The sequence below is a fragment of the Macaca nemestrina genome, chromosome 15 (genome assembly GCF_043159975.1).
Source record: "Macaca nemestrina isolate mMacNem1 chromosome 15, mMacNem.hap1, whole genome shotgun sequence".
In the NCBI taxonomy this organism is placed as follows: domain Eukaryota; kingdom Metazoa; phylum Chordata; class Mammalia; order Primates; family Cercopithecidae; genus Macaca; species Macaca nemestrina.
The window spans coordinates 104,425,214-104,449,253 of NC_092139.1; the positions used below are offsets into that span (position 1 = coordinate 104,425,214).

At 51.8% G+C, this 24,040-nt stretch overlaps 1 protein-coding gene across 1 annotated transcript; it reads right to left on the bottom strand.

Moving 5' to 3' along the window:
- Nucleotides 1-3,084: 3,084 nt before the first annotated feature.
- LOC105464510 (parvalbumin) lies at nt 3,085-18,903 on the bottom strand. The gene is made up of 4 exons (XM_011712483.2): nt 18,754-18,903; nt 16,806-16,938; nt 15,349-15,458; nt 3,085-3,303 (listed from the first exon to the last, which is right to left on the bottom strand). The coding sequence occupies exons 1-4, from the start codon at nt 18,812-18,814 to the stop codon at nt 3,275-3,277; spliced, it is 333 nt and encodes a 110-aa protein (XP_011710785.1). The 5' UTR covers nt 18,815-18,903; the 3' UTR covers nt 3,085-3,274.
- Nucleotides 18,904-24,040: the final 5,137 nt, after the last annotated feature.

Consider the following 24,040-nt stretch of genomic DNA (forward strand, 5'->3'; position numbering starts at 1 on the left):
CTTTACAAATGGGAGACCCAGGCTGCCAGGGTCCTCTGTGTCGGGCCCAATCCCACCTGTGATGGGGCCCAGATTCAGGTGGTGGCCAAGGGCAAGAGACATGGCTGGGTGGAGCACGACGTGGGAGTCAGGAGGAAGAGGGCTTGGCGAATGACTGCTGGGGTCAGCAAGGCTGTCCCTTGTCATTTCACCTCCCCTGCCACACTCCTGTGCTCCCCTCCCATCCCCGCTCCACAAGATGCCCAGCGCTGTCACCCTGCGCAGTGCACAGTGGTATGTTGAGTCATTAAGCCCTGCATTTAATTTCAGCTCTGCCTCTTGCCGGCTGTGTGTCCCCAGAGGGCCTTGGCTTTCTTGCCTGAAAAGGGGTAATGGTAGTGCTTATTGCCGAGGCTTGTTGAAAGGAGGGAATGAGATGTCGTGGTTTAGTAAATAGAACCCTCCCAGCCCCAAGGTGGCCGCCATTACTGCTGCCTCTGTTATCCTGCAGCAACAGCACAGGGGCCCTGAGCCTTTGCAGGGAAGCCATTTCCTCCTTGACCTTCCCAGGCGCCAGGCAGAGTCTTTTCAAAACAGGGTCCTGGAGCCAATGCCCTGCATCCCCGGAGAGGTCAAAGGGCCATGCTCTCCGATGCGTGGCTGCCGCACCATTTGCTGCCCTGAGTCTGAATTGCATGGTGTGGGCTGTCATGCAGGTGCAGAACAAGAGGCACTGAGGCCACTCCAGGCCGGCGGGCAGCTGTCACGGTCATCCTGACCTGCCTGTCCTCTCACAGGGCTCTGACCTGGTTTCTGGGTGAAATGCTCCAGCTCCCCAGCCCCCGCCCCTCCGCCTGCATTCCACAGAGACCCAGCATGGGGTGGGCCCTCTTCCTCTTCCCCAACCCCACCTCAGTGTCCAGAGTTGGGCCCTCTGAGACCCCACATGGAGACCCAAGTCTGCATTGGTCCTGACTGTTGTGACAAGCATGTGTGTATACCAGTGCCCTCATGCCTGCCCACATGCACGTGCACATTCCCACTCCCACGCCCATTCCCACGTTCTCCACCTCTGGCTCACATGCCACCTTTATGCAGGCCCTGGCACCTGGCTGAGCCCCTGGCAGCTGCTGTGTTGACCCAGTTCCCAGTGTTGGCCTTGAGTCCCCTCCCAGGCCTAGGACTGCTTGCTCTGAGCCTGGCTACCACCCTGGATGGGGCCTGCCCATCCCTGCCCCTCAGCCTGGGTCCTGATGGGTTGTCTGCCCCGGGCTGGGTCCTCAGGGAGAGGCTTCCTGACAGCCCTGCCTAAGGGCGACACCTCAGAGAGCAGGGGAGGTGCAGGGCATGGGGTCTGGTGAGAGAGAGACTACCACTCCAATGCCCCGTCCCCACCCAGGGAAATCTAAGATAACTTCCCCAAGGCTGTCTTGGGGAACAGCAGAAGTCATTCTGTAGGCCATGTTCACCCCCAGCATCTGTCCCCACTTTTCATTTCCTCAGGGGTGCCCCTCTCCCACCCTCAGGCCATGAGCCTTGTGTGTGACTGACTCCACCTGTCTCCAATCAGGATCCCTCCTCCCGGCCTCTGTGTCTGACTCAGGAAGGGATACAGGCTCTGGAGGTGATGCTGGGGTTGGGGTCCTTGATCCTCCCCGTGGTTGCTGTGTGACTTTTAAATTCTACGTGCCTTAGTTTCCTCATCTATACGAGGGATGTAATAATAGCACGCATTTCATAGGGCTGTTGTGCAGATGGAATCCTGTAAAGGACTCAGCACAGAGTAAGTGCTCAGTAAACGTTAGTTGCTAGTATTAATGGGACTAAATTTGGGGCCTTCTGATAGAGTGTTTGGGAACAAGAAATTCTTTTTTTTTGCTGGTAATGCTGAATGTTCACCTTGAGCTGCTGCGGGAATCTTGCCATCATGAAGGCAGAGCCCTCCTGATAACAAATTCAGCACAAAGGAAAGCAGTGCTCAGAGAGAGGAAAAGAGGGACTTAGTCCTGATGATATCACTTGAATCCCTTGATCCAGCTGTTCCTGAAGACCTACCCCTAACTATTCAGGCACATAAGCCAATCTAGTCCTTTGTTTCCTTCCTTTTTAGCTTAAGTTACTTGAGTTGGGGTTCTGTGATTTGTAACAAAAAGTCTTAATGGTATCCATCCATCTATGTGTCTATCCATCCATCCACCCACTCATCCATCCATCCATCCATCCATCCATCCATCCATCCATCCATCCATCGCCCCACCCATCCACCCATTCATCCATCCATCCATTCACCCACCCATCCATCCATTTACCCATCTGCCCACCCATCTACCCATCCATCCATCCATCTATCTATTTATCCATCCATCCATCCACCCACCCATTCATCCATCCATTCATCCATCCATCCATCCACCCATCCACCCACCCATCCACCCATCCATCCACACACCCGTCCACCCACCTATCCATCCATCCATTCATCCATCCATCCATCCACCCACCCATCCACCCATCCATCCACACACCCATCCACCCATCCACCCACCCATCCACCCATCCATCCACACACCCATCCACCCATCCACCCACCCATCCACCCATTCATCCATCCATCCATTCACCCACCCATCCATCCATTTACCCATCCGCCCACCCATCTACCCATCCATCCATCCATCTATCCATCCATCCATCCATCCATCCATCCATCCATCCATCCATCCACCCACCCACCCATTCATCCATCCGTTCATCCATCCATCCATCCATCCATCCACCCACCTACTCAACCATGGACCTGCATTCAAACCCCAATACTAACAAATCCTATCTTTATGGGCTTAGACACATCACTTCCCCTCTCTGAGACTTAGTTTTTTAGAGAATGGGAGTTTCATCACCGACCTTATGGGGTGGTGTTAGGGAGTAAGTGGGTAACCTCTGTAGAGTGCCATGCTTAGTACCTAGCGCAGAAAAGAGGCTGTTCCCTTCCATTCTCTCCTATCACATCTTTTCTAACTGTCGCAATCTGGCCCCCACCCCCTGCCCAGATGCATCTGGAAAGCCAATGCCTGACTAGGCCTGGGTCTTCCTCAGCAAGCAGAGTCTGACTGGTACAACCTTTATTGCTTCTCCAGCATTTTCCAGAAGAATGGTGTCATTAGAGGGCCACAGGGGATGGGGGGAGTAAAAAATAACATAAACAAACTGAACAGAAACGCAGGAGGGTGGCAAGAGGGGCTGAGATTGAGTGTTCAGGGCAGAGAGGTGGAAGACCTGGGGCAGTCAGTGCTTCTTAGCTTTCAGCCACCAGAGTGGAGAATTCTGCAGAAGAAAATGACAAAGGAAAGTGAGTCAGAGGCTGGAATGCAAGAGAGACTGTCCATACCTGACTGCAGGGCCCTGGGTGGTGCTTTCTCTGGGTTCTTGCTTCTGCTGCAGGAGTCCCAGAGTGTGAGTGTGAACATGAATGAATGAATAAATGAATGAGTGGGCAGATGAGTGAAGTGAGGTGGAACATGATGGGTCTGTAATCCCAGCTACTCCAAAGGCTGAGGCAGGAGAATTGCTTGAACCCAGAAGACAGAGGTTGCAGTAAGCTGAGATTGTGCCACTGCACTTCACCATGGGCAACAGAATGAGACTCCGTGTCAAAACAAAATAAAACAAAACAACAACAGAAAAAGAAAGAAAGAAAAAATAAAATGCAGTGTTGTGATGTGGGGAGATCACAGGCTGGGGATTGAAAGTTAGGGCTTCTAGGCCTAGTCTGGCCCTATTTGCTGGAAAATGTATCTGTCTGGGTTTTGGTTTCCTCATCTGTCAGTGGAGTGAAGAGAGGGGCCAGTAATAATTCCTTGGGAAAGACAAATAAAAAACTGGTCGTGAAATGGCTTCAAAAAGGCCACAAAAAGTATCTGGGACTCATTTGAGGTGAGCTGCGTCCTCCCTGGACTTTGTATGGAATACAAATGTAAAACCCCACCTATGCAGTTTCTTAGTTTTCATCATTGTACTGTGGTTATGTAAAATATTAACATCGGGGGAGCTGGGTGAAGGGTGTACAGGACTCTCTGTACTATCATTGCAATTCTTCTGTATATCTACAATTATTTCAAAATTTAAAAAGTGAAAAAACACACACACAAAAAACCAAACCAACACATGCTGTGTTGTAGAAATAACCTGGCACTGGGCTGGGCACGGTGGCTCACCCCTGTAATCCCAACACTTTGGGAGGCCGAGGAAGGTGGATCACGAGGGCAAGAGATTGAGACCATCCTGGCCAACATGGTGAAACCCTGTCTCTACTAAAAATACAAAAATTAGCGGGACGTGGTGATGCGTGCCTGTAGTCCCAGCTACTTGGGAGGCTGAGGCAGGAGAATGGCTTGAACCCAGGAAGTGGAGGTTGCAGTGAGCCGAGATTGCGCCACTGCACTCCAACCTGGTGACAGAGCGAGACTCTGTCTCAAAAAATAAATAAATAAATAAATAAATAAATAAATAACCTGGCACTGCCCCTGGCCAGATGAAGGGACACATAACATACCTGGGTGCCTCACTTTTCTGGGGTTTGACTTAGGAAATAGACACCATGCTCTCCTGTCCCTAGGGTGTCCTAGGATAGGAAAGGTGGGTGACCTGGATATGGGGGATGCAGGGCGGGACCGAGAGTGAGGGTCCACCAGCTGGTCTTGAAACTCCAAGGCTCTCTGGCTGAGTGGTAACAGCAGTGCCAAGGATGGAGTATCAAATAAATACAAAAACAACAAACACTTGTACAGAGTCCCTCCCACAGGGCAGGTGTGAAAGTGCTTACTTTCTCAGCCAGGAGTCTGTGATCTTCCAGGACCTCGGTGGGGCAGGTGGTTATTTTGAGATGTTTTTTATTCGTAGTACTTTTATTAATTATAGCTAGTAACTAACATTTATTGAATGCCAATGTGGGAAGCATTTTGCATATATTATCTCACTGAATCCTCACGACTACTCCATGAGAGACACACCTTTGCCTGTATTTTACAGATGGGGAAACAAACTGAGGCTCGAAAGTTAAGCAGCTTGACCGTGGTCACACAGCAGACATGATTCAAGCTAGAAATGCTTTTAGGCTTCCTTCTTCATCCCAGTAGTTTCTGACCTACTTTGACCTAGGTATAGAGTGACGCATGTCCCAGCTCAGATATCACCACCCCATCTCATTAGTCCTTTTTTATTTACTTCATAGTCCTTGGCACTCTCTGAAATGATCTTATATATGCACTTATTTTTGTCGGTCTCCCCCTACTAGAATACAAACTCTGGAGGGCAGGGGAGCCTCTCTCTCGTTCACTGCTCTCCTGGCAGCCACAGTGTTCCTGGCACACAGTAGGTGCTCGTAAATAAGCACTGGGTGGATGGATGGAGGGATGGATGGACAGATGGAGGGAGGGATAGTGGGACGGAAGGATGGAGTAGATGGATGGAGGGATGGATGGATGGATGGATGGATGGATGGATGGATGGATGGATGAGGAGTTGGTGGATGGATGGAGGGAAGGAGAGAAGTATGAATGGCTGGATGGATAGACGGAGGATGGATGGATGGATGGATGAATGGATGGATGGATGGATGGATGGATGAGATGGCTCATGAGTCCTTCTTAAGGTTCAACAAGCTCTAACTTACTTCATATAATTCACATGACAGTCTGGGAGGATTCTAATTTTATAGATGGGGAAATGGAGGCTGGGAAGGTGAGGTGTCAGGGTCATGTGGAAAACAAGAGCCAGAGCCAGGACTTGGCCTCCGGCCTCAGGAACCCCCTACACGAATGTGGAGAGGCTACTTCTGAGAGGGCTAGCGTCCCGGCTCAGGCAGAAGCATGAGCCCTCTCCAACTTAAACCTGTCATTTCAGCCAGCACTGGCATTCCCTGTTTGGGGACACTGAGTTTCTCTGTCCTGGGATAAAGGATGCATGAGCCTGTCTGCCATCGCCTGCTCGTGGAGAGACTGTCAAGAGGGGAAGCTGGTCCTCTCTGTGCTCCAGCCTGCACTGACCCCTTCATCCTCACTCTAGAAATTATGGGCTCTCAGGCTGCTCATCGGTAAAGAGTCCGTTGATCACCTTCACACTAGATGGGATTTGGTGCAGCTGGTGTGATGGGGGCCCCGGGACACCAATGAGGGACTCTCCAGTGATGGAAAGTCAGGCATTTTGGAGTCAGACTTTGGGAGGTACTTTGGAGCTATGGGGTTTTTGAAAGCCTCTTAAATCAGCCCCTCTGCCCACCTTGCAATCTATTCTGAAGCAGCCAGGACATCACAATAGCCACATGCACTGGCCTTCAGCGGAGAACACGGAATTCTAATTTTATCCCCTCAGAACCTTCAACAGGGGACTTTGTAGATAAATTGAGGGCAGGAGCCACCTCTTCCGTGCCTTTCATGTCTGCCTCAGGGCTGAGCTCTTAGGAGCCAGTCAATTAACTAACGGGTCTCCTAGCCAAACCCTTCCTCTAAAATGCCCAGGTCTCTCCTTAAAGAAAAACAAATAACTGGCTGGGTGCGTTGGCTCATGCCTGTAATCCCAACACTTTGGGAGGCCGAGGTGGGTAGATCACAAGGTCAGGAGTTCGAGACCAGCCTGACCAACATGGTGAAACCCCGTCTCTACTAAAAATACAAAAGTTAGCCAGGCATGGTGGCGCGCACCTGTAATCCCAGGTACTCAGGAGGCTGAGGCAGGAGAATGGCTTGAACCGCGGAGATGGAGATTGCAGTGAGCTGAGATCACACCACCGCACTCCAGCCTGGGTGACACAGTGAGACTCTGTCTCAAAAAAAAAAAAAACCCACAAACAAAGATCCCATAAACTCTAGGTCAGCTGAACGGGCAGTAGGTAGGATCCCAGGATGGCGAATGCAGCTTTGAACGATCAGGTTCTAGTCTTGGCTTTGGCATCTGCTGCTGTCCTTGGACAACACACCTCATCCTCCCTGGTCTGGTTTTCTTATGAGTGAGTGTTGGGTCTAGAAGACGCCTTTCTGGCAGTCACATGGTGTTTGGAGCAAGCAAGCTGGGGGTAACACCCAGCTCCCATTTCTTGTTCCTGTGGCCTTCAACTAGATGCTTCACCTCATCTGTCAAATGGAGCTCATGATAGTACCTACTTCCTTAAGTTGTTCAGAGGAGCCAGCACTAAAGCTCTTGGTCACAGGCCTGATGCACAGCAAGCTCTCGGTATCCGGTGATGTTGTAACCAAAGTGTTTCTATACCTCAAGCCACTTTGAAACCAAACCTATAAAATGCCTGGCTACTGCCTGGCAGAAGCAGGAGGCTCTAAATGGTACTGTAACTGGTAATTGTTAGCATCATTGTTGTTCATGTTGCCATTGTTTGTCTCCATGATCCCAGTATTTCCTGCCTCCATCCCGGCACCTACCTGCAACCGTCCAGCAACCCCGGACCTACGTCTGAATCTTGTTCCATCACTACCTGGCTAGGTGACCATCAGTCACTACTTTAGCTCGCTGAAGCTCAGTTTTCTCATTTGTAAAGTGGATATAATAATGCCTGTTTAGATAGCTATTAGAAAGACCAGAAGCGGTAACATGACTGGCACATAGTAACTTCTAAGTGTTAGTTCCACCTCCTGTGTGGATCTCCCCAGCACAACGGACACAGGTTGGAGCTTTGACATAACATTAACCACGAAAGTCCTGAAACTAAGCAGGAAAAGGAAGATATAAACAGAGGGCACAGAAAACCTAAAGAGCAACCAGCTGACCTGGTACAAGTTTCCAACCCATCTATCCCATCAGTGAGACGAATAGCATCCCACCTCCGGCACACCCATCCACGGCAACTTAGTTCCTGATCCTCAGTTTCCTCGTCTATAAAATGGGGATACTGGGACTATCTCCTTATAGGGTTATGGTAAAGGCTCCATGAGATAATGGAGAAGGAGTACCCAGCACAGTGCCTGGCACACAGTGGGAATGCGACTAAATCAACTCTTAATGTTGACAGGTAGAAGAGACAGTCTTCCTTTGGAGGCATCCAGAATCATCATTCTCTTCTAAGACATGCAAGTACAGCAGTACCTTTGCAGGCTAAAACCTCGCCCAACCCCCTCTGGGGCCAGCTCGCAGATGTCGTCATTGTCCAATCAGAAAGAGACGAAGGAGGTAGACGGTAGGGACGGGGGTGGGAGGGAGGCAGCAGAGGGAGGATCAGAGAACTGGAGGATTCTGTTCTTTTCTTTCCCTTAGGAAACTGAAATTAGCCTAATTAGGTCTGCCCTAGTCCAAGGCTGTGGGGATTGGACAAATTTAGAAGCTATTGACAGGTGAGACCGGCACACAGTGATGGCCCAAAGCGAAACTGAGCCAGCCATTGAGTCAGCGGCTGGAAGGCTCTTTCCCTCCCTCTGTCGTGATGACCGTGATGACCGGGATGAAGGAGCCGGCCTCCTGGTTTATCACCTCGCCTCTAAATAGCTCCCGGGCTCGGTTTCTTATAAATTGGTATCTCAAACAGGGATCACCTTCCCATCCCGGAGAACTGGGAGGCAGAGTCACTCCGGGTCAAGCCAGATAGCCACAAGGAGGCCGCGTCAACAGTTCTGCGGCTCACTCTGTGCCAGGCACCGCGCGGTGTGTTATTCCACTTCATCCTCGTCGGTTCTCTTATCTTCATTTTATTTACAGAGAAACTGAGGCTGAGTGTCACTCAGCTAGAAAGATTCCAACAGGCGTGGCCGGGGCCAGGGTGCGTCTCTTCCTCAACGGTTGGAGTTAAATGGCCCCGCATTCTAACTCAAGCTGCAACCCCCAGAGGCAGAAGCAGAGGGATGCATGGAGGGGAATGTCTTTTTCCACCAAGCAGCTGCTCCCTTTCACAGAAGGCCAGTTATGTAAGGAGGACTGCTTCCTCTCCCCTTGCTAAATCTTTTCTAGTGCAGCATAAGGCCAGAGCTAGGGAAAGTCCACACGGGAATAAAAGGAGCAGCTTGCTAAGCACAGAAGCCATTTATAACTAAAACGTCTCAGCTCAGCTTAGGGGAGGGAGTGGTGGAGTCAGGAGACCCGGGTCCCGTTGGGCCAAGGACTTGCTATGTGACTTTGGCACTTACTGTCTACGGGGCTTTGGTTTTCACGTCTCTCAGTGGGGATCACAGTGTCCCCTAGACCTCACTGAGCTGGTACCAGGGTGCAGTGAAATGGGACAAAGCATAGTGCACCTTAGGGCTCTGCCCTCAAAACCCTGGGCTGGCCTTGATATGAGCATCTTGTCCTACTTAGAAATCAAATCCCCATAGAGGCCGGAGAGCTAGAATTACAGGGAGACCGGCAAATTCTCCTTCTATCCCTCTCTCACTTTTCTCCTGCTTTAGACTCCATTTCATTTCTGTTGAGGATTGAGATTCCACCACTTTCAAAAGGTTTTAGGTGGGTGACAAGCAAAGCATTCCCATAAAATAAGAGGAAAGGAATCATTTCCAGAACATTCCCTTCATTTGAGCAACAACCCTGTAGGGTGAGTATTTTTCTCCCCACTTTCCAGGTGTGGGAATGGATGTCATGAAAGAGGAAAAGATACAGCCATTCCCACGGCTGACCCCCAACATTTGGCTTTCTAATTTCTGCCTGACTCAGGGGCTCCACCACAGCCCAAGGCCTCACGCTATCGCTCATCCTCTCACAGTAAATAGGCTACTTAAAGATAAAAGAGAACAGATTTTGCCAGAGGGAAGCAGAAAAGGTAAATTCTTTCAGGCATGGGAGTGAGTGGCGAGGGGGCTGCAAGGTTAGACAATAATGATGACTACGTTTCAGCAACAGAAGCAAAATGCAAACCCCAGACTCTTGAGTCTAGACACGCTTAAAGCAGAGGGCAGTGGATCCATCACCGGGAATGGGTTTCGGGAAGAATGTAACTAGGACTGCGTGTAGGCACGTGTGCGCGTGGGGCCTGCGGATCTTCTCTGCAGCAAGATATGAGGAGTCAAGGTTTGAAGAGGGCCCCGAGGCTTCACAGCAAGTCGCTCTGCTTCCCTGGGCCTCAGTTTCCTTGTATGTATCAGTAATAAAGATCTTGTAGAGCTGTTGGGAGGTTTGAATGAGTTAAAAGAGGTAAGGCCTATGGGCAGCACTTGGCACACAGGAAGTGGGAACGGATGCTAACCTCGATTCCTGTCGGTCGGCACATTCTGCGGGGGCAGGCATTGAGTTTGGAAGGTCCAGGCTGGGGACACATGCCCATGTGAGGCAGGATGGCAGAGGGTCCTGGCTGGACCACTGTGCCTCAGTCCTAGCTGTGCTACAGAGAGACCCTGGACATGTCACTTCTCGCGATACCTCAGCTTCTTCACTTGCAAAATGGCGATAGCGATGGCATCTACTTTCTAGGATTATTGTAAGGCAGTGGTCCTCTAAGTGTGGTTCGCCAGATCATTAGCACCATCTGCTAACTTGTTAGAAATGCAAAAGTGTGGGCTCCACCTAAGAAATCAGAAACTCCTGGGTCTGGCACAGCCATCTGTGTTGCCAAAGGCCCTCCAGGTGATGCTACACCGACTCCCAGCTGGAGACCCGCTGTGAAGGTGAAGTATTTGAAAAGGCACCTGCCACATAGTCTGCTTTGTCTGCTTTTTATGCCTGGGCTTTGCAACCGCAGGTGCTTTAACAAAGATTTTTTTTGGCACCCTTCGCCTCTTTTTCTAGCTTCTCTTTCCTTTTCAGCCTTCAGCCCCTCCCCATATCAGCTCTGCACCAGCCTTTTAGGGTGGCCTTTGAGAATCAATCAACCACATCTATAAAAGCCTTTGAGTTTCCTGGAAGTAGTTGCCCCAGAGACAGGAATGCAAAGGGTTATTATTAGAACTTTGTCTTCCTACCCCCTCCCTTCAATACAGGATCTTCAAGAACCTGGTAAATATCACTCACCTTCAGAAGGACAAACAGAGCAGGGAAGAGAGGCAGTCCCTGGTTTGGGGCTCTCCCAGCACCTGCTACAGACAAGTCCCCACAGATCCCCAACCTCAGCTTGCAGATCATCTCCCCCTACATACAGCAGTTGTGCGTCCTCATCACTGCACAGTGCTGCCCAGAACTGAGCACTTGTTCAATTCATTCATTCATTCATTCATTCATTCATTCATTCATTCATTCAACCAATACACTTTTCTTGTTCTCTCACTATGGGCCAGGCCCTATGCTAGGTGCTGGGATTAGAACTGAACAAAACAAAGTTCCTGTTCAGCGGACCTGACATCCTAGTGGAGGAGAAAGAAATAGGCAATAAGTCAATCAATAAAATCATCTTATCATAAACTAAACTATGAATGAATGAATGAATGAAGCAGGCAGCACAGGTCATGTGCTTTGGAGCTCAACAGACCTGACTTCAGACCTTGATCTTTTCTCTTCCTAGCCTAAAGGGTTTATGCAAGCCCTTAGTCTCTCTGAGCCTGAGTGTGCTCATCTATAAAATGGGAATCATAGTAGTATACATTTCAGAGATAGCTAGGAAGATTAAATGAGGGGAATGCTAAGCACAGTGCCTGGCATGTATTGAGTGCTCTATGAAGTTAGATGCTATTGCCATCGTCATTCAAGGTCACGCAGCTGAGCCAAAATACTGAAGTGGTCCTCTGTGTAGACGTTTATCCACTGGGACATCTGTGAAATTCCAGGGCTGGAGTGTACCCCAGTAACTGGCTAGTTATCTGCCCCATGGTTTGTTTTTTGTTTTTGTTTTTGTTTTGACAGAGTCTTGCTCTGTTGTCCAGGCTGGAGTGCGATGGTGTGACCTCAGCTCACGGCAACCTCCACCTCCCAGGTTCAAGTGATTCTGCTGCCTCAGCCTCCTGAGTAGCTGGGATTACAGGCATGTGCCACCACACCCGGCTAATTTTTTTATTTTTAGTAGAGACAGGGTTTTGCCATGTTGGTCAGGCTGGTCTCGAACTCCTGACCTTGTGATCCACCTGCCTTGGCCTCCCAAAGTGCTGGGATTACAGGTGTGAGCCACCACGCCCGGCGTGCCTCGTGGTTTTAAAGATGAGGCACTTCATGGTCAGAAGGGCTCTCTGGGACATGCCCCAGATCCTACCAGGAGCTGAAGGCATCTTCCAGCTATAGGTGGGGCTTGGGCCCTCTGGCCTTAAGAGAGAGTGACAGCAAAGCAGAGTATCTGAAACAGAATGTCCTGGGCCCCAAAAAGGCTCTGCTTCCCATCTCACCACCTATTGGGCATCACGGCACCCACCCTTCCTGCGTTAGGGGGTTGGGAGTGAGGAAGGGGGCATCCGCATCTTCCCACCTCAAAAGCATGAGGTGTGGGGCCCCAGTGCCTCAGGGTGGTCTGTGCTCATTGTCTATTTTATGTCTTGCCTATGAGCTCAATGGAGGCTGCACAGGTGGGCCTGGACCATGCTTTTGGGTTTGAATCCTGGCCCTCGCACTTGCTGGCAGTGTGACCTTGCACTCACTCCCTGGGCTGCCCTTTCTACATCTGCACTTTTGTCTTCTGTCATCCCAAGGTCAAATGAGGTAACCAAACCCAGCACTGGGCTGGACACACATGACATGCCCAGCTAATAAGTCTTTCCTCCCATTCTTGGCAAAACAATCTTCTTGCCCCTTTCTGAACATACCCTACAGTTTCCAGCTGATGCCAATGCCTTGCCTGGACCCCACTCCCTCTGTCCCCTACAGCCTGCAGCATAGCCTCCAAGTCTGCACAAAATGCCTGAAGCCTGCACCTCTGCCTCTGGCTGGCACTATCACTTGTTTGTGTATATGTGTAGAGCTGCAAGCAATGTGCAGACAATAAAAATGACATTGTATGGCCAGGTGGGTGGCTTATGCTTGTAACCCCAGCACTTTGGGAGGCTGAGGTGGGCAGATGACTTGAGGCCAAGAGTTCAAGACCAGCCTGGCCAACATGGTGAAACCCCATCTCCAGTAAAAATACAAAAATTAGCTGGGCATGGTGGTGCATGTCTACAGTCCCAGCTACTCGGGAGGCTGAGGCAGGAGAATTGCTTAAACCCAGAAGGCGGAGGTTGCAGGGAGCTGAGATTATACCACTGCACTCCAGCCTGGGCAACAGAGAAACACTGTCTCTAAATAAATAAATAAATAAATAAGGCATTGGAGTTGCCGTTTATTGAGCATTTGCTATGTGCTGGGCACTACAGGCCTCATTCTCACGTTATAATGCCTAGTTTACAGATGAGGAAGCTGGGGCTCAGGGCTAAGGAGCAGGTGCTCAGGGGCACCCAGTCAGGAAATGGGCCTGAATTATTTTTATCTCTTCCATTGCCAGGCACAGAGTTGCTACTCAGTCAACATCTGCTGGATCTGTTAGAAGAGTTTAGTTGATGCTTTAAGATCTGAGTGTGGCAGGGAGGGAGGGAGGGAGGCAGGGAACTGGGCCAGGTCTGGCTTGGTTTTTCTTCATCATGTAGGTTGTCTGTGAGCAGTCAGCCATGAAGACCCGGCCCAGGGCTTCTGAGCTACGGCATATTGGCTGCAAATAAAAATGGAAGGCAGGTCTGGAGGCCTGGGTCAGGGTTGAGGTGGGAGCCAAGCCTTGGGGTGGAGCTGTCTGATAAGCAGACTGGTGGGGATGGGGGTGTGAGGGAGGATCTGCCAAGCACCAGAAGCCCGAGGAGCAGCCAAGCCAATGATGCCTTTCCAATACCCTCTACTCCACTCCTTTAAAACCACCTCCCTCCCTCCTAGCCACAAGAAGGGCAGCTGGCATCAGACAGCCAGGGGACCCCCTGCATTTGACCTTGATAGGGATTCTCCATTCTCGTTACTGGCAGGAAACAAACAAACAAAAAAGAAATAAACAACAACAACAAAAATCCCTCTAGCTCATAAGCATACACCTACTTTCATATTCCTTGTACCTTTCCCAAAGCAATTTTGTATTCACAGAAACTTAATTTTCACAACGAGTCCAGACAGGTCTTAGGAGAAGCTCATGCACCCCATTTGCCAGGCAAGGGAACGTAGGTGTGCAGAGGTGATGTGTTCAAGGTCACAGCTGGCAAGGGGCAGAGAGGGAGCAGAGCATGGGGGTCTGGGTTTTATACTCAGGCACAGATGTTTATGAAGAACCTGCTTTGTGTGGGGTATTGGCTAGATACTGGGGCTAGAAGGATGAATGCAACACAGTCCCTAGTTTTAAATGAATTAGCTAATAAATGCATACATAGCATTTACTCTAGGCACTTTACATATTAACACATCTAACCCTTGTAATCACCCTATAGGAATTATCATTATGTTCAGTTCAGAGATGAGAAAACAGAGGCCCAGAGTAGTTATCTAATTGTGCACGGTCACACAGCTCGAAAGCAGGAGGGCTGGGATTTGAACCGAGATAGCCTGGGGCCCAGAGACCAAGCACCTACACACAGTTTTCTCTGAGATCAGCAGAAAAGCCCATTATGGGAGCAAATAGCAGCTTAGCATGCTGCAAACACTCATTCAGGCCTAGTTCTAAATCCCTGCCCCACCACTGTGTCCTAGCTCTTTTGAACTAGGCTAAGCACCGTCAAAGTCCGTTTGCCCACCTGCAAACTGGAGATAATTCCTGAGGAAGTCATGATGCTAAGAGAGATGGCAATGTGGGTGCGCTGTATGAATGCCACATGGAGCCAAATGGAGAAAGGAGTGGACGGTGGGCCACTGGTCTCTCATCTGTGCTAACATCGAAGCTTGCAAAGCAAGGCAGGACCAGGTATTCCCCGTCCGAATTCCCCGCTGATTTCTGGCTTACTGTTTTTCCTGGCTCTGCTGCAAGGCTAGAATAGTACATTTGAGTAAAACCCAAACAGGTTTTGAGACTTGGGGTTACAGGACACCAGGACAAGATGCTGAGGAGGAGAGGAGATAGGAATTTCCATCCCTGGAATCAGAATGTGAGAGGTAGAGGATCCTTGGGGATTAGTCGGCCTCGTTTCCTTGGATTACAGATGGGAGACAGAGGCCCAGTGATTGAGAGACACTGCCCAAGGTCACACAGCCAGTTTGCGCAGAGCTTGGATCAGTATTCATGCAAAAGTGCAGGCTGAGTTCAGGAAAAAAAAAAAAATCCCTAATCCTCCTGGATCCCCTACCCAGCAGGAAAAACAGAATCTACTCCTTTTAGGTTTTCAAATTAGGAAAATACACCAGTTTTCCTTTGTCTGGAGTATGTGGCAGAGCTCTCAGACCTAATGGACTGATTTTTATCTTCCAATCTAGGGGAGTGAGGGGCCCCATATCATCCCTTCCTTGTGACAGACATAGCTTCAAACTTTTTGCATCCAACACCCCAAGATCCACAATATGCCCAGACCCCAGGTCACCGCTACCCACCGTCAACCCCAATTTTGCCGTCCCCATCTTTATCTCCAGCAGCCATCAGCGTCTTGGTTTCTTTAGCAGACAGGTCTCTGGCATCTGGGGAGAAGCCTTTTAGGATGAATCTGGAGGAGAAAAGGGAGAAAGCCGGTGAGGGAGTCAGGCCGAGGTCTCCTTGCAGGACGCTGGATGGAGGGTGGTCTGGTGTCTGCGTGGGGAAAGGGGTGGCTGGGACAGGCAGCGAGCAGCAGTCACGCACACAGGTGCTCTGTGCCAGGTAGCCTGCTCGGTGGCTGTGCTTTCGTGGATGAGTATTCAGGAAAGGACAGGCTGTCCTCAGCAAAGGGCTGATCCCACTTCAGGGAGGGCACCTACACTGGTTAATTTATCCAACAAGTATCCACTAAGTGTCACTTCTGTGTCAGGCATATGCTGGAAAGTGGGGTCACAGTGGTGATCTTCAGAAGGCACTGAAAAAAATAAGGAGGTCATGGGCTCCAAGAGAGACCACACGGTGTGATGGGCACAATGAGGGCGGAAGTGGAGGAGGGCGCTCAGAAGCTGTATCGGCCCGCCTGGGGTGAGGGGAGGAGCAGGGAGGCTTCCCAGTGAAGGTGATGCCTGGAGGACAGGGGGAAGTCAGCCTCTGTGAATGTGTGTGTGTGTGCGCGCGCGCGCAGAAGTGTGCATGCATGTTGGATGTAAGTGGGTAGAATATGAAGGTTCTAGACAGAAGGCACCCTTGTGAGATGGTTTAGCGGGGAGACAGGATGGTTGGGGAAGTCCCTACTTGAAGGCCTCTCCCTGCACCCACCCCCCCTGCTTCTCTTTGTGACAAAACTCAAGGCTTTCTTGGCCAGAAGGTGACATAAGGCAACCTGAGTCAGTAGACATGGCTGGGTGGCCGAGGGGATTATGGCAGGAGATGGTTTAGCAGATGGAGGCATACATTTTCCTAGCCACAGCCTTCTCCTTCTCTGCTTTTCTCCAAGGACCCCTGGACCCCCAGAGCTGGTTCTGCATCCCTGGCTTGCCCAGAAAATGCACCAGCCACACTAGTACCAGAGGGCTGGGGGCTGCAGGAAGGTGGAAATTGTCAGACAAATGAAAATCAATGAAATACTCAAGTGAATGCTTTCTGCCCTGCCTATGGTGCTAGGCAGCAACAAAAACTGCCTCTTCATTTGTATTAAATTATTAAGTAGCATCACTCCATTAGCAATATTAAGTGGCTATCACTTAACCTAGTTAGTTGCACTTTCAGCTGAGGGTTTTACTCTTCCGAAGCAATAGTGCCGGGAAGCCTTCTCCCCTGGTGCCCTGGGTCCGAGCACTGCCTTCACGCACCGTTACTTTCTGTGAAGCAGGCAGAGTGAAAGGCAGGTCTGATGGACACTTGGAAGCTAGAGTCCCAGCCCCCACTCCCTCTCGCACAGCCGTGGGCTGGGCAGCCCCTGCAGGCCTCCGCTTACCCCAGCTCATCCTCCTCGATGAAGCCACTTTTGTCCTTGTCCAGGATATGAAACACCTTCTTCACATCATCCGCACTCTTTTTCTTCAGGCCGACCATTTGGAAGAACTTTTTGTGGTCGAAGGAGTCAATAGCTGTGGGGGGAAGAGCAGGGTCAAATAAGGACCAGAAAGGCTGGTAGGGAAGCGTGGGAGAATGGAGGACGTCAAAGCATTTGTTGATGGATTCCCGCATGCCAGTTGTGGGGAATGAGAGGTACCCACCTCCATCGGAGGACTGAGGGAGCCTGGGCAAGGGAGGATGCCCTGTCCAAGGTCACAAGGCTGGGAGTGGAAGAGGTGTGCTCACACCCAGACCACCCCGGCTCTCAAGCCTGCCCCCACACCCCGCCTCCACTGCACCCATTCCTGATGATGGGAGCAGCACCTAAGAACCAAAGGCTTTTGTTCTTCTGAGAACCTCGTGTCCAGGAAGCCTTTTGGGCGCCAGCTGGTTGGGAGTGGGCTGGGGAATTCAAGGGGGCATGAACATGGTCCTGGAAGTAGGGGGAGGAGGGTTGACCTTCTTTCTTGGCCACAGACTGTGTGGCCAGAAAATTGACATAGAAAGGTCAGGTTTCCTTCAAGGTCACACAGAGGGAGGAGGAGGGGCAGACCCGGAAGTCCTGGCTCTGCGTAGAAATCCATTTAGGAGGCAGTGGGAAGGGGGTGTTGGGAGGCTCCTGAGAAATACCCAGTTAAGTTTCTTCCCAGATGGGCATGAGGTGAAGGGAGAGGGTTATCCCAGGGCCCTGGGAGGGTGGCTTCCCAGAGAGGTTCTTGTGCCCAGGGGAGGGGGTACAAAGCAGAAAGGAAATGGGGGTCCTTTTCTACCTGCAATTTTCTGTATCTTGGGGTCCTCTTTTAGAACACCTGGGGAAGGGTACAATGCTAGATCCTGTATCATGTGTGTGTGTGTGTGTGTGTGTATATGTGTGTGTATGTGTATGTGTGTGTGTATGTGTGTGTGTATGTGTAGGGGTGTGTGTGTGTATGTGTGTATGTGTAGGGGTGTGTGTGTGTGTGTGTGTGTGTCTGTGTGCAGGAGGTGACTGTGAAAGTCATGTTCTCTTCCCCTCAGCACACGGCTAGAGGCAAGGAAAGTTGCCCTGTCCACCTCCGACACTAGGCTGGGCAACCCAGGTCTAATACCCCTTCTGCCCAGCTCGGTGACCTTGGGCAACTGTGTTGTCCTCTCCAAGACAGTTCCCTGGTTTCCCCATCTGTACGACAGGGGAGGAGGAAGGCGGGCAGCTAAGCGCTGAAGTCCCGGGCAGCTGGGAGAGGTGAGACTGCCAGTTCCCCTCCCCGGCCCGCCTAAGGAGGCCCGAGGTTTGAGGCACTGAAGGTGCCCCGTGCAGGCTTGGGCAGAGCTGTGCGCCGGATCCAGAAGGTCACCTCGCCCGCAGGTCCGCTGCTGAATCTCAGTAAAGGAACTAGGGCAGTCAGGGGGCCAACAATGGCTACCGCCTGGCGGGAAAAGTCCTATTCAGAATGAGGGTCCAGGAAAGGGGTCGCTTGGAGAGGGGGATGCGCCCTGCAGTCCTCTCCACGTGCCTTAAAGAGGACGTCCAGAGAGCTCGTACAAGGACCCTGGCGATCCCTCCTCCGACCCTGGCCTTCGCCCTTGGTTCCGGACCCTGAGTCCTCCCAGCCACCGGGCCTTCAGCACCCTCAAGTTTCTGTAACTTGGGCAGGGCGCCCGCTTCCCCGCCCGCTCCCTGCGCCACGTCTCGCCCGGACAGAGTTTGGGAACTGCCAAGGACGCCCCCGCCCCGACCTCGCCGGCGCCCAGTGGGAAGTGTGGGCAGAAGCGCGCTGGGGAAGACCCTCAGGCTGCGGGACCCGCGGAGTGCAGGGGTGCAGGAGGTGGACCAGGGGAGAGGGATGGAGGGGGAGCGCGCTGCTCACCGCTAAAGGCTCCCACCGCCTTCTTGATGTCCTCAGCGTTGAGCAAGTCTGTCATCGACATCCTGCAACTGTTTGAGCGGGCAGAGCAAGTGCGAAAAGATTAAAAAGTGCTTTTCTCATCATTTCTGCTCATATGACCAGCGCTGCAGTGCTGCGCGCCGGGCGCACGCCCGCCGGGCCTGGCATGGCGCCAAGGGCCCGGACTCTGAGCGCAGCGGGAGCGGCTCAGTCCAGTGGCGCGGCTGAGCAGCGCCGGCGGCGGGCAAGAGGGCGCGCGGACCTGCTACCGCTCCTGCACCGCCAGGCCGGGGGTCCGCGGGATCCCAGGGGCTGCGGCCAGGGCACAAGGGGAAGGGGGCCACCTCTGGGATTTAGGGGGCACTGGAGTCACCAGCCAGGTCTGGAAAGTCCACCTGCTGTCAAGGACACGCAGGAGGTGCGGGGTCTCAGATCTGGGAACCTCCGAGGATGTCCTGCCGCGTGGCGGAAGATCCTGAACCCTCAGCGGCCAGCCTGCACCCCAGGACCCCCTAGGACCTGCTCTCTTTCTCTCTCCACTCCTACTTCAGCCTCTGCTCTGGTCTTTCCTGGACGCAAATTTATGCTGCAAAATCTGAGCGCTGAGGTCGTGAAACCTGACCCACGGACGCAGGGAGGAGGTGGCAGGGACAGGGACAGGGACAAGCAGTAGCTGCTGGGGCCCACTTCGGGTGCCCCATCCCACATCTGGCCAGGGATGCACATTCTAAAACCTGATTTGTTTTATTTTCATTTTTTTGTTGGCTTGATTTTTCAAAGAACACTTCTCAGATCTCTACTAACTACTTGCTTTCCTGGTCTCCTGGGTCCTGGCATCATGGGACCAGACTCCCCCTGCCTCCATAAACCTTTTTGGGCAGAGTAGGGTGGGGGAGGCTGCTTGAAATTGCTAAGGTCCCTCCCAGAAAGCCCTGCATATGTTTGGAAGAAGGGTAGCACCTTCAGACCACACTTTCTAGACAATCTAAGCAGGCGTGGGGGCTCTGAACTTCACCTCTGGAAAAATGTCACAGTGTCTATCTTCATGCAGCCAGAAATCAGTTGTGTTCTTCCCCACGGTTCCCAAGATTTCAAGCTGCAACCAGCTGCTTCTAGAGTGTGTGAGCACTGGACAGGGAGTCAGGAGGCCTGGGTTCTAGATCCTGGGCTGTGCTAATTCCCTGTGTGACCTTGGGTTGTGACCTTCTCTGGGCTTCTGTCTCTCGGTGATGTGTTGATGTCAGTGGTCCCATGTAGTAGGACCTAGGGACTGCAACTTAAGGTATGGGCAGGTAGGCAGGGCCTGGGGCTGTGGTGGCCCTCGGTGGTGGGGCCCAGGGAGAGCAGCTGTCCAGCTGCCCAGTAGCTCAAGTTCCCTGACATCATTGTCAACACTGTCTCCTGCAGCTCAGCCGTGGATGGGTGCCCTTCTTGGAAACCTTAGGATACCGTTGCTGGCTCCAGCTGCCCCCTCCCTGTGAGTCAGCTCCTTCAGGCCACAGCCGGCCAGCTGGCTTCCAAGGCACCCAGACTGCGGCTCCTGACCTGATGCCTCTCTGATCCAGGACTTCCCAGGATCCCTCAGCTGCCCTGGCCCCTGCTGCTACTGCTGTCACCTCTGCACCTTGTCCCCAGCTGGGCTGCTGACTCAGACATGCCAGGCTCCTACGCTATCATTTCAACTCCCAGGCTCAGCTCACTCCTAGTTGGAGAATGGATTTCCCCAGCTCAAAGACCCTTCAGCTATACCAGTGGAGAAACGGAGGCGCAGAGAATCCGTGAGTGGTCTGAGGACACATGGCAAAGCAATAGCAGAGCAGAGCACACCCCTGGGCTCACTCATGTGGAGTTCAGTGACTCTCTGGGTGATCCTCCCTGGTGCCTGGGACCCAGCTCTATCAGGTGCCATACATCTCAGCTCAGCCCCACACTGGCTCCTGGTGAGCCCCTAAGCAGTGACCTTGTGGCAAAGGCTGGAGCCTCAACAGAGGCCCACTCTTCTTCCGTCTCCTTCCTCCCTCTCTCCTTGCTGCTGAGTTCTCTCATCAACTTGAAACCCCCTTCGGGGCTGAGTCCTCCCAGCCAGAGCATCAATGTCATGAGGTCATCCCATCAGCTCTCGGTAGTCCTCCTCTGCCCTCTGGGTCTCCTCTTACGGCATCACCAGAGTCCACAGATGTCTGGCTCCACCCCTCTTGTTCTACGGTTGGGGAATCTGAGGCCCAGCCTCAGGGGCAGAGGGAGGGGAGAGTTTGCCGCAGGCCACACCAGGAGTCTGGGTGGAGAAGCAGGAATGCATACTCTCAGCCCTACATTCCACAGCTGCCCTGCCTCCAGCACCCCCACCACACCCCCCCGCCCCCGGGTCACTAGGGACAGGGGAGATGTAGCTGTCCCTTCCAGCTGGCTCATCCTGCTGCATCCCTCTATCCTCCAACCTCGGTCGCTGCCACTCACCTCAGGTGGGGGTGGAGGGCTGAAGCTTGCCCTGAAAGGCTGGGCTGGTGGGAGGTCCTGTCGGGAAGTGAGCCTGGCGGTGGGATGGCCACCTATATAGGCTTCTGCTCTGGCTATTTTGGGAGGTGGCACTCCCCGTAGCCCCCAGCCCCCTCCCCTTCCGGTGTCAGGTACTCCCCAACCATGGTGCTGGGTGTCTGTATCACATTCAGCCTCCCTGGGCCCATCAGGCCAAGCCTATTAATAACTCTTGGCCCCTGCTTCCCTCCAGCACCCAAAATTGAGGCCCAGGCACGGCTCACCTCCTCCATAAAGCCTTCTGTGACTACTGTAGATGGCAGCGATGTTTCCTTCTTCCATATCCTGCCAGGAAAGGAAGAGAAACAGCAAGGAAAAGAATGAAACTAGAACGGGGCTGAGCCCCGTTCCTACGCTTATATGATCTCTCACTACAGCCTCGCCAGGTAGACATGGCTGTTCTTGCACAGATGAGGAAACAGCATGAAGACATTAGATGTTAAGTGACCTGCTGCTCAAAGCCATGGGCCTGGGGCTGGGAGCGGACTCAGCACTTTTGTGCAAGGATCTAGTGCCTGGTAGGAGGAGATGTTCTGCATAGTCTCAGACAAGTCCCTTCTTCTCTCTTTCTCAGTCTTTCCATCTGTAACATGAGCTCAATCAGAAGTAAACTGTGCTCTATCTAGGGCCGGGGGAAGATGGCCTCCCTGAAATTGTTTGCAAAATGTCACAAAGGTGTGACATTGAGTCGCAAAGGCCCCAGCCCTTCATGATTTGCAAAGAGATCTCTGATGTTGTCTGTCTTGGATTGGAGATGAACATCCAAGGGATGTGTTTTGAGAAGCATGAATGACCAAACGAATTTAATTAATACATAGTGAATATCTAACCTGAGCACCATAAAATGTTCCTCTCCTCATCCCTAACCTGAAAAGAATCTCCAGGGCACTGAGACTGTCAATGGTGGGGTCTAGTTCTTGACAATGACATGAGGAATCCCAGGCTCCATGCAAAGGCTGTTTGGAAGCTCCATGGATAGAAAGGGTCGAGGGCAGGCTGCATGGGGGAAGCTGGGGCTGGGGCCTCCTTGAGGTGTGGTGCTGGGGCCTGAGCGAGGTTGCTGGTGGTGGCAACAGGGAGGAGTGTGCAGATAGGGGAGTATCTCTTGGAGAGAATCTTCCAGAATTGGGGCTGTGGCATGAACAAGAGGGACAAATCCAAGCTGACCCTAAATTTTCAAGCTGGGGCTTGCTGAAGAAGGAACGTGTTGATTTTGAAGGTGGGGAGTGTAGGGAGGAGGTAGAGCTCAGTTGGGGGGATGACACAGTGAGTGGTGTTGAATCCTAGGATGTTAGGGCTGGGACAGCCTCCTCGGTGATTGGCTATAACCTTCTACAAGTGACATCGTGTTATAGATGAAGAAACCAAGGCCAGGATGACTTACCCAAATCCTCCAGAGAATAGTGGAGGAGACAAGAGCTGGTGCTGGGTTTAGGGGGCCTGAAGGATGCCCTAGTGGAGATGTGTCTGAACTCTGGAGTGAGGTCAGGGCTAGACCCATGGGGCTTTGGTGGTCATGAGAGGTCAAGGAGTTGACCTCGTCAGGTTGTGGGCATGGCTGAGCTCAGGCAGCCGGATGCAGGAGAACCTTGAGGATGAACCCTTGAGGAAGATCCCTGACTGGGGCCTGGGAAAATAATCACACTTGTTTGTTGAACAGTGTGCTGGATTCTGTATGCACAGCATCACACTTTGATTCTTGTATCCCCTTAAGAGGTAGCCAAAACCTTCTCTTTTTTTTTTTTTTTTTTTTTTTTTTTTTTGAGACGGAGTCTCGCTCTGCCGCCCAGGCTGGAGTGCAGTGGCCAGATCTCGGCTCACTGCAAGCTCCACATCCCGGGTTCACGCCATTCTCCTGCCTCAGCCTCCCGAGTATCTGGGACTACAGGCGCCCGCCACCTCGCCCGGCTAGTTTTTTGTATTTTTTAGTAGAGACGGGGTTTCACCGTGTCAGCCAGGATGGTCTCGATCTCCTGACCTCATGATCCGCCCGTCTCGGCCTCCCAAAGTGCTGGGATTACAGGCTTGAGCCACCAGAAGAACAAGGCTCAGAAAGGTTGGGCAACTTGCCTAAGATCACAGAATGGAGGTAGGATTTCAGCCCAGGTTCTCTAACTCGAAAGCACTTGCTCCTTTCTACCACACTATCCTGCTTCTAGAATAAGGCCAGAAGACCAGGGCAGCATGTACCATGGGTGAATTCTCGGGAGCCCAGATGGCCTTCCTCTTTGTCCCCATAGGTCTTCTTCATGTACCTCTAATTAAGCAAATCTAGATGGGCTGAACCATATCACGCGTGTGTATGTGTGTGTGGGGGGGTGCATTTATTGAGCACCTACTCTGTACCTAGTGCTTTATGTACTTTATCTCAGACGTTCGAAGAAATAGAATCTCAGAGAGGTTTAGTGACTTACCTAAGGTCACACAGGTAGGAAGGAAGTGGATTTAAACTGAGCACTTTCTGATTCTGGAGCATCTTTCCCTCTACAATACTTAAAGTAGGGTAGAGATGTCCTAAAACCTGAGTCATATATCTGGAAACATGATCCAGTTTTTTTTTTTTTTCTCTGAATCTGTGCTAATTGAAGCAGCCTTCATTTTATTAATTTGGTTAATTAGACAAGGGCCTTGATGCCAGAAAATGGGTTTATCAGTCAGGTCTGTTTTTGCCTGTAAGTGATGAGAAAATCTGACCTGGGCTGGCTTAAGACAGTGCGGGGTTTGTTAACTCACG

What these genes read in the sequence shown, in the direction of transcription:
- LOC105464510 (XM_011712483.2), bottom strand. Translation starts at nt 18,814, where the DNA reads ATGTCGATGACAGACTTGCTCAACGCTGAGGACATCAAGAAGGCGGTG. An exon ending in GGCGGTGGGAGCCTTTAGCG is followed by an intron (nt 16,939 to 18,753) that starts GTGAGCAGCGCG and finishes TTCCCCCCACAG; the next exon opens with CTATTGACTCCTTCGACCAC. An exon ending in ATCGAGGAGGATGAGCTGGG is followed by an intron (nt 15,459 to 16,805) that starts GTAAGCGGAGGC and finishes TTTCTCCTCCAG; the next exon opens with ATTCATCCTAAAAGGCTTCT.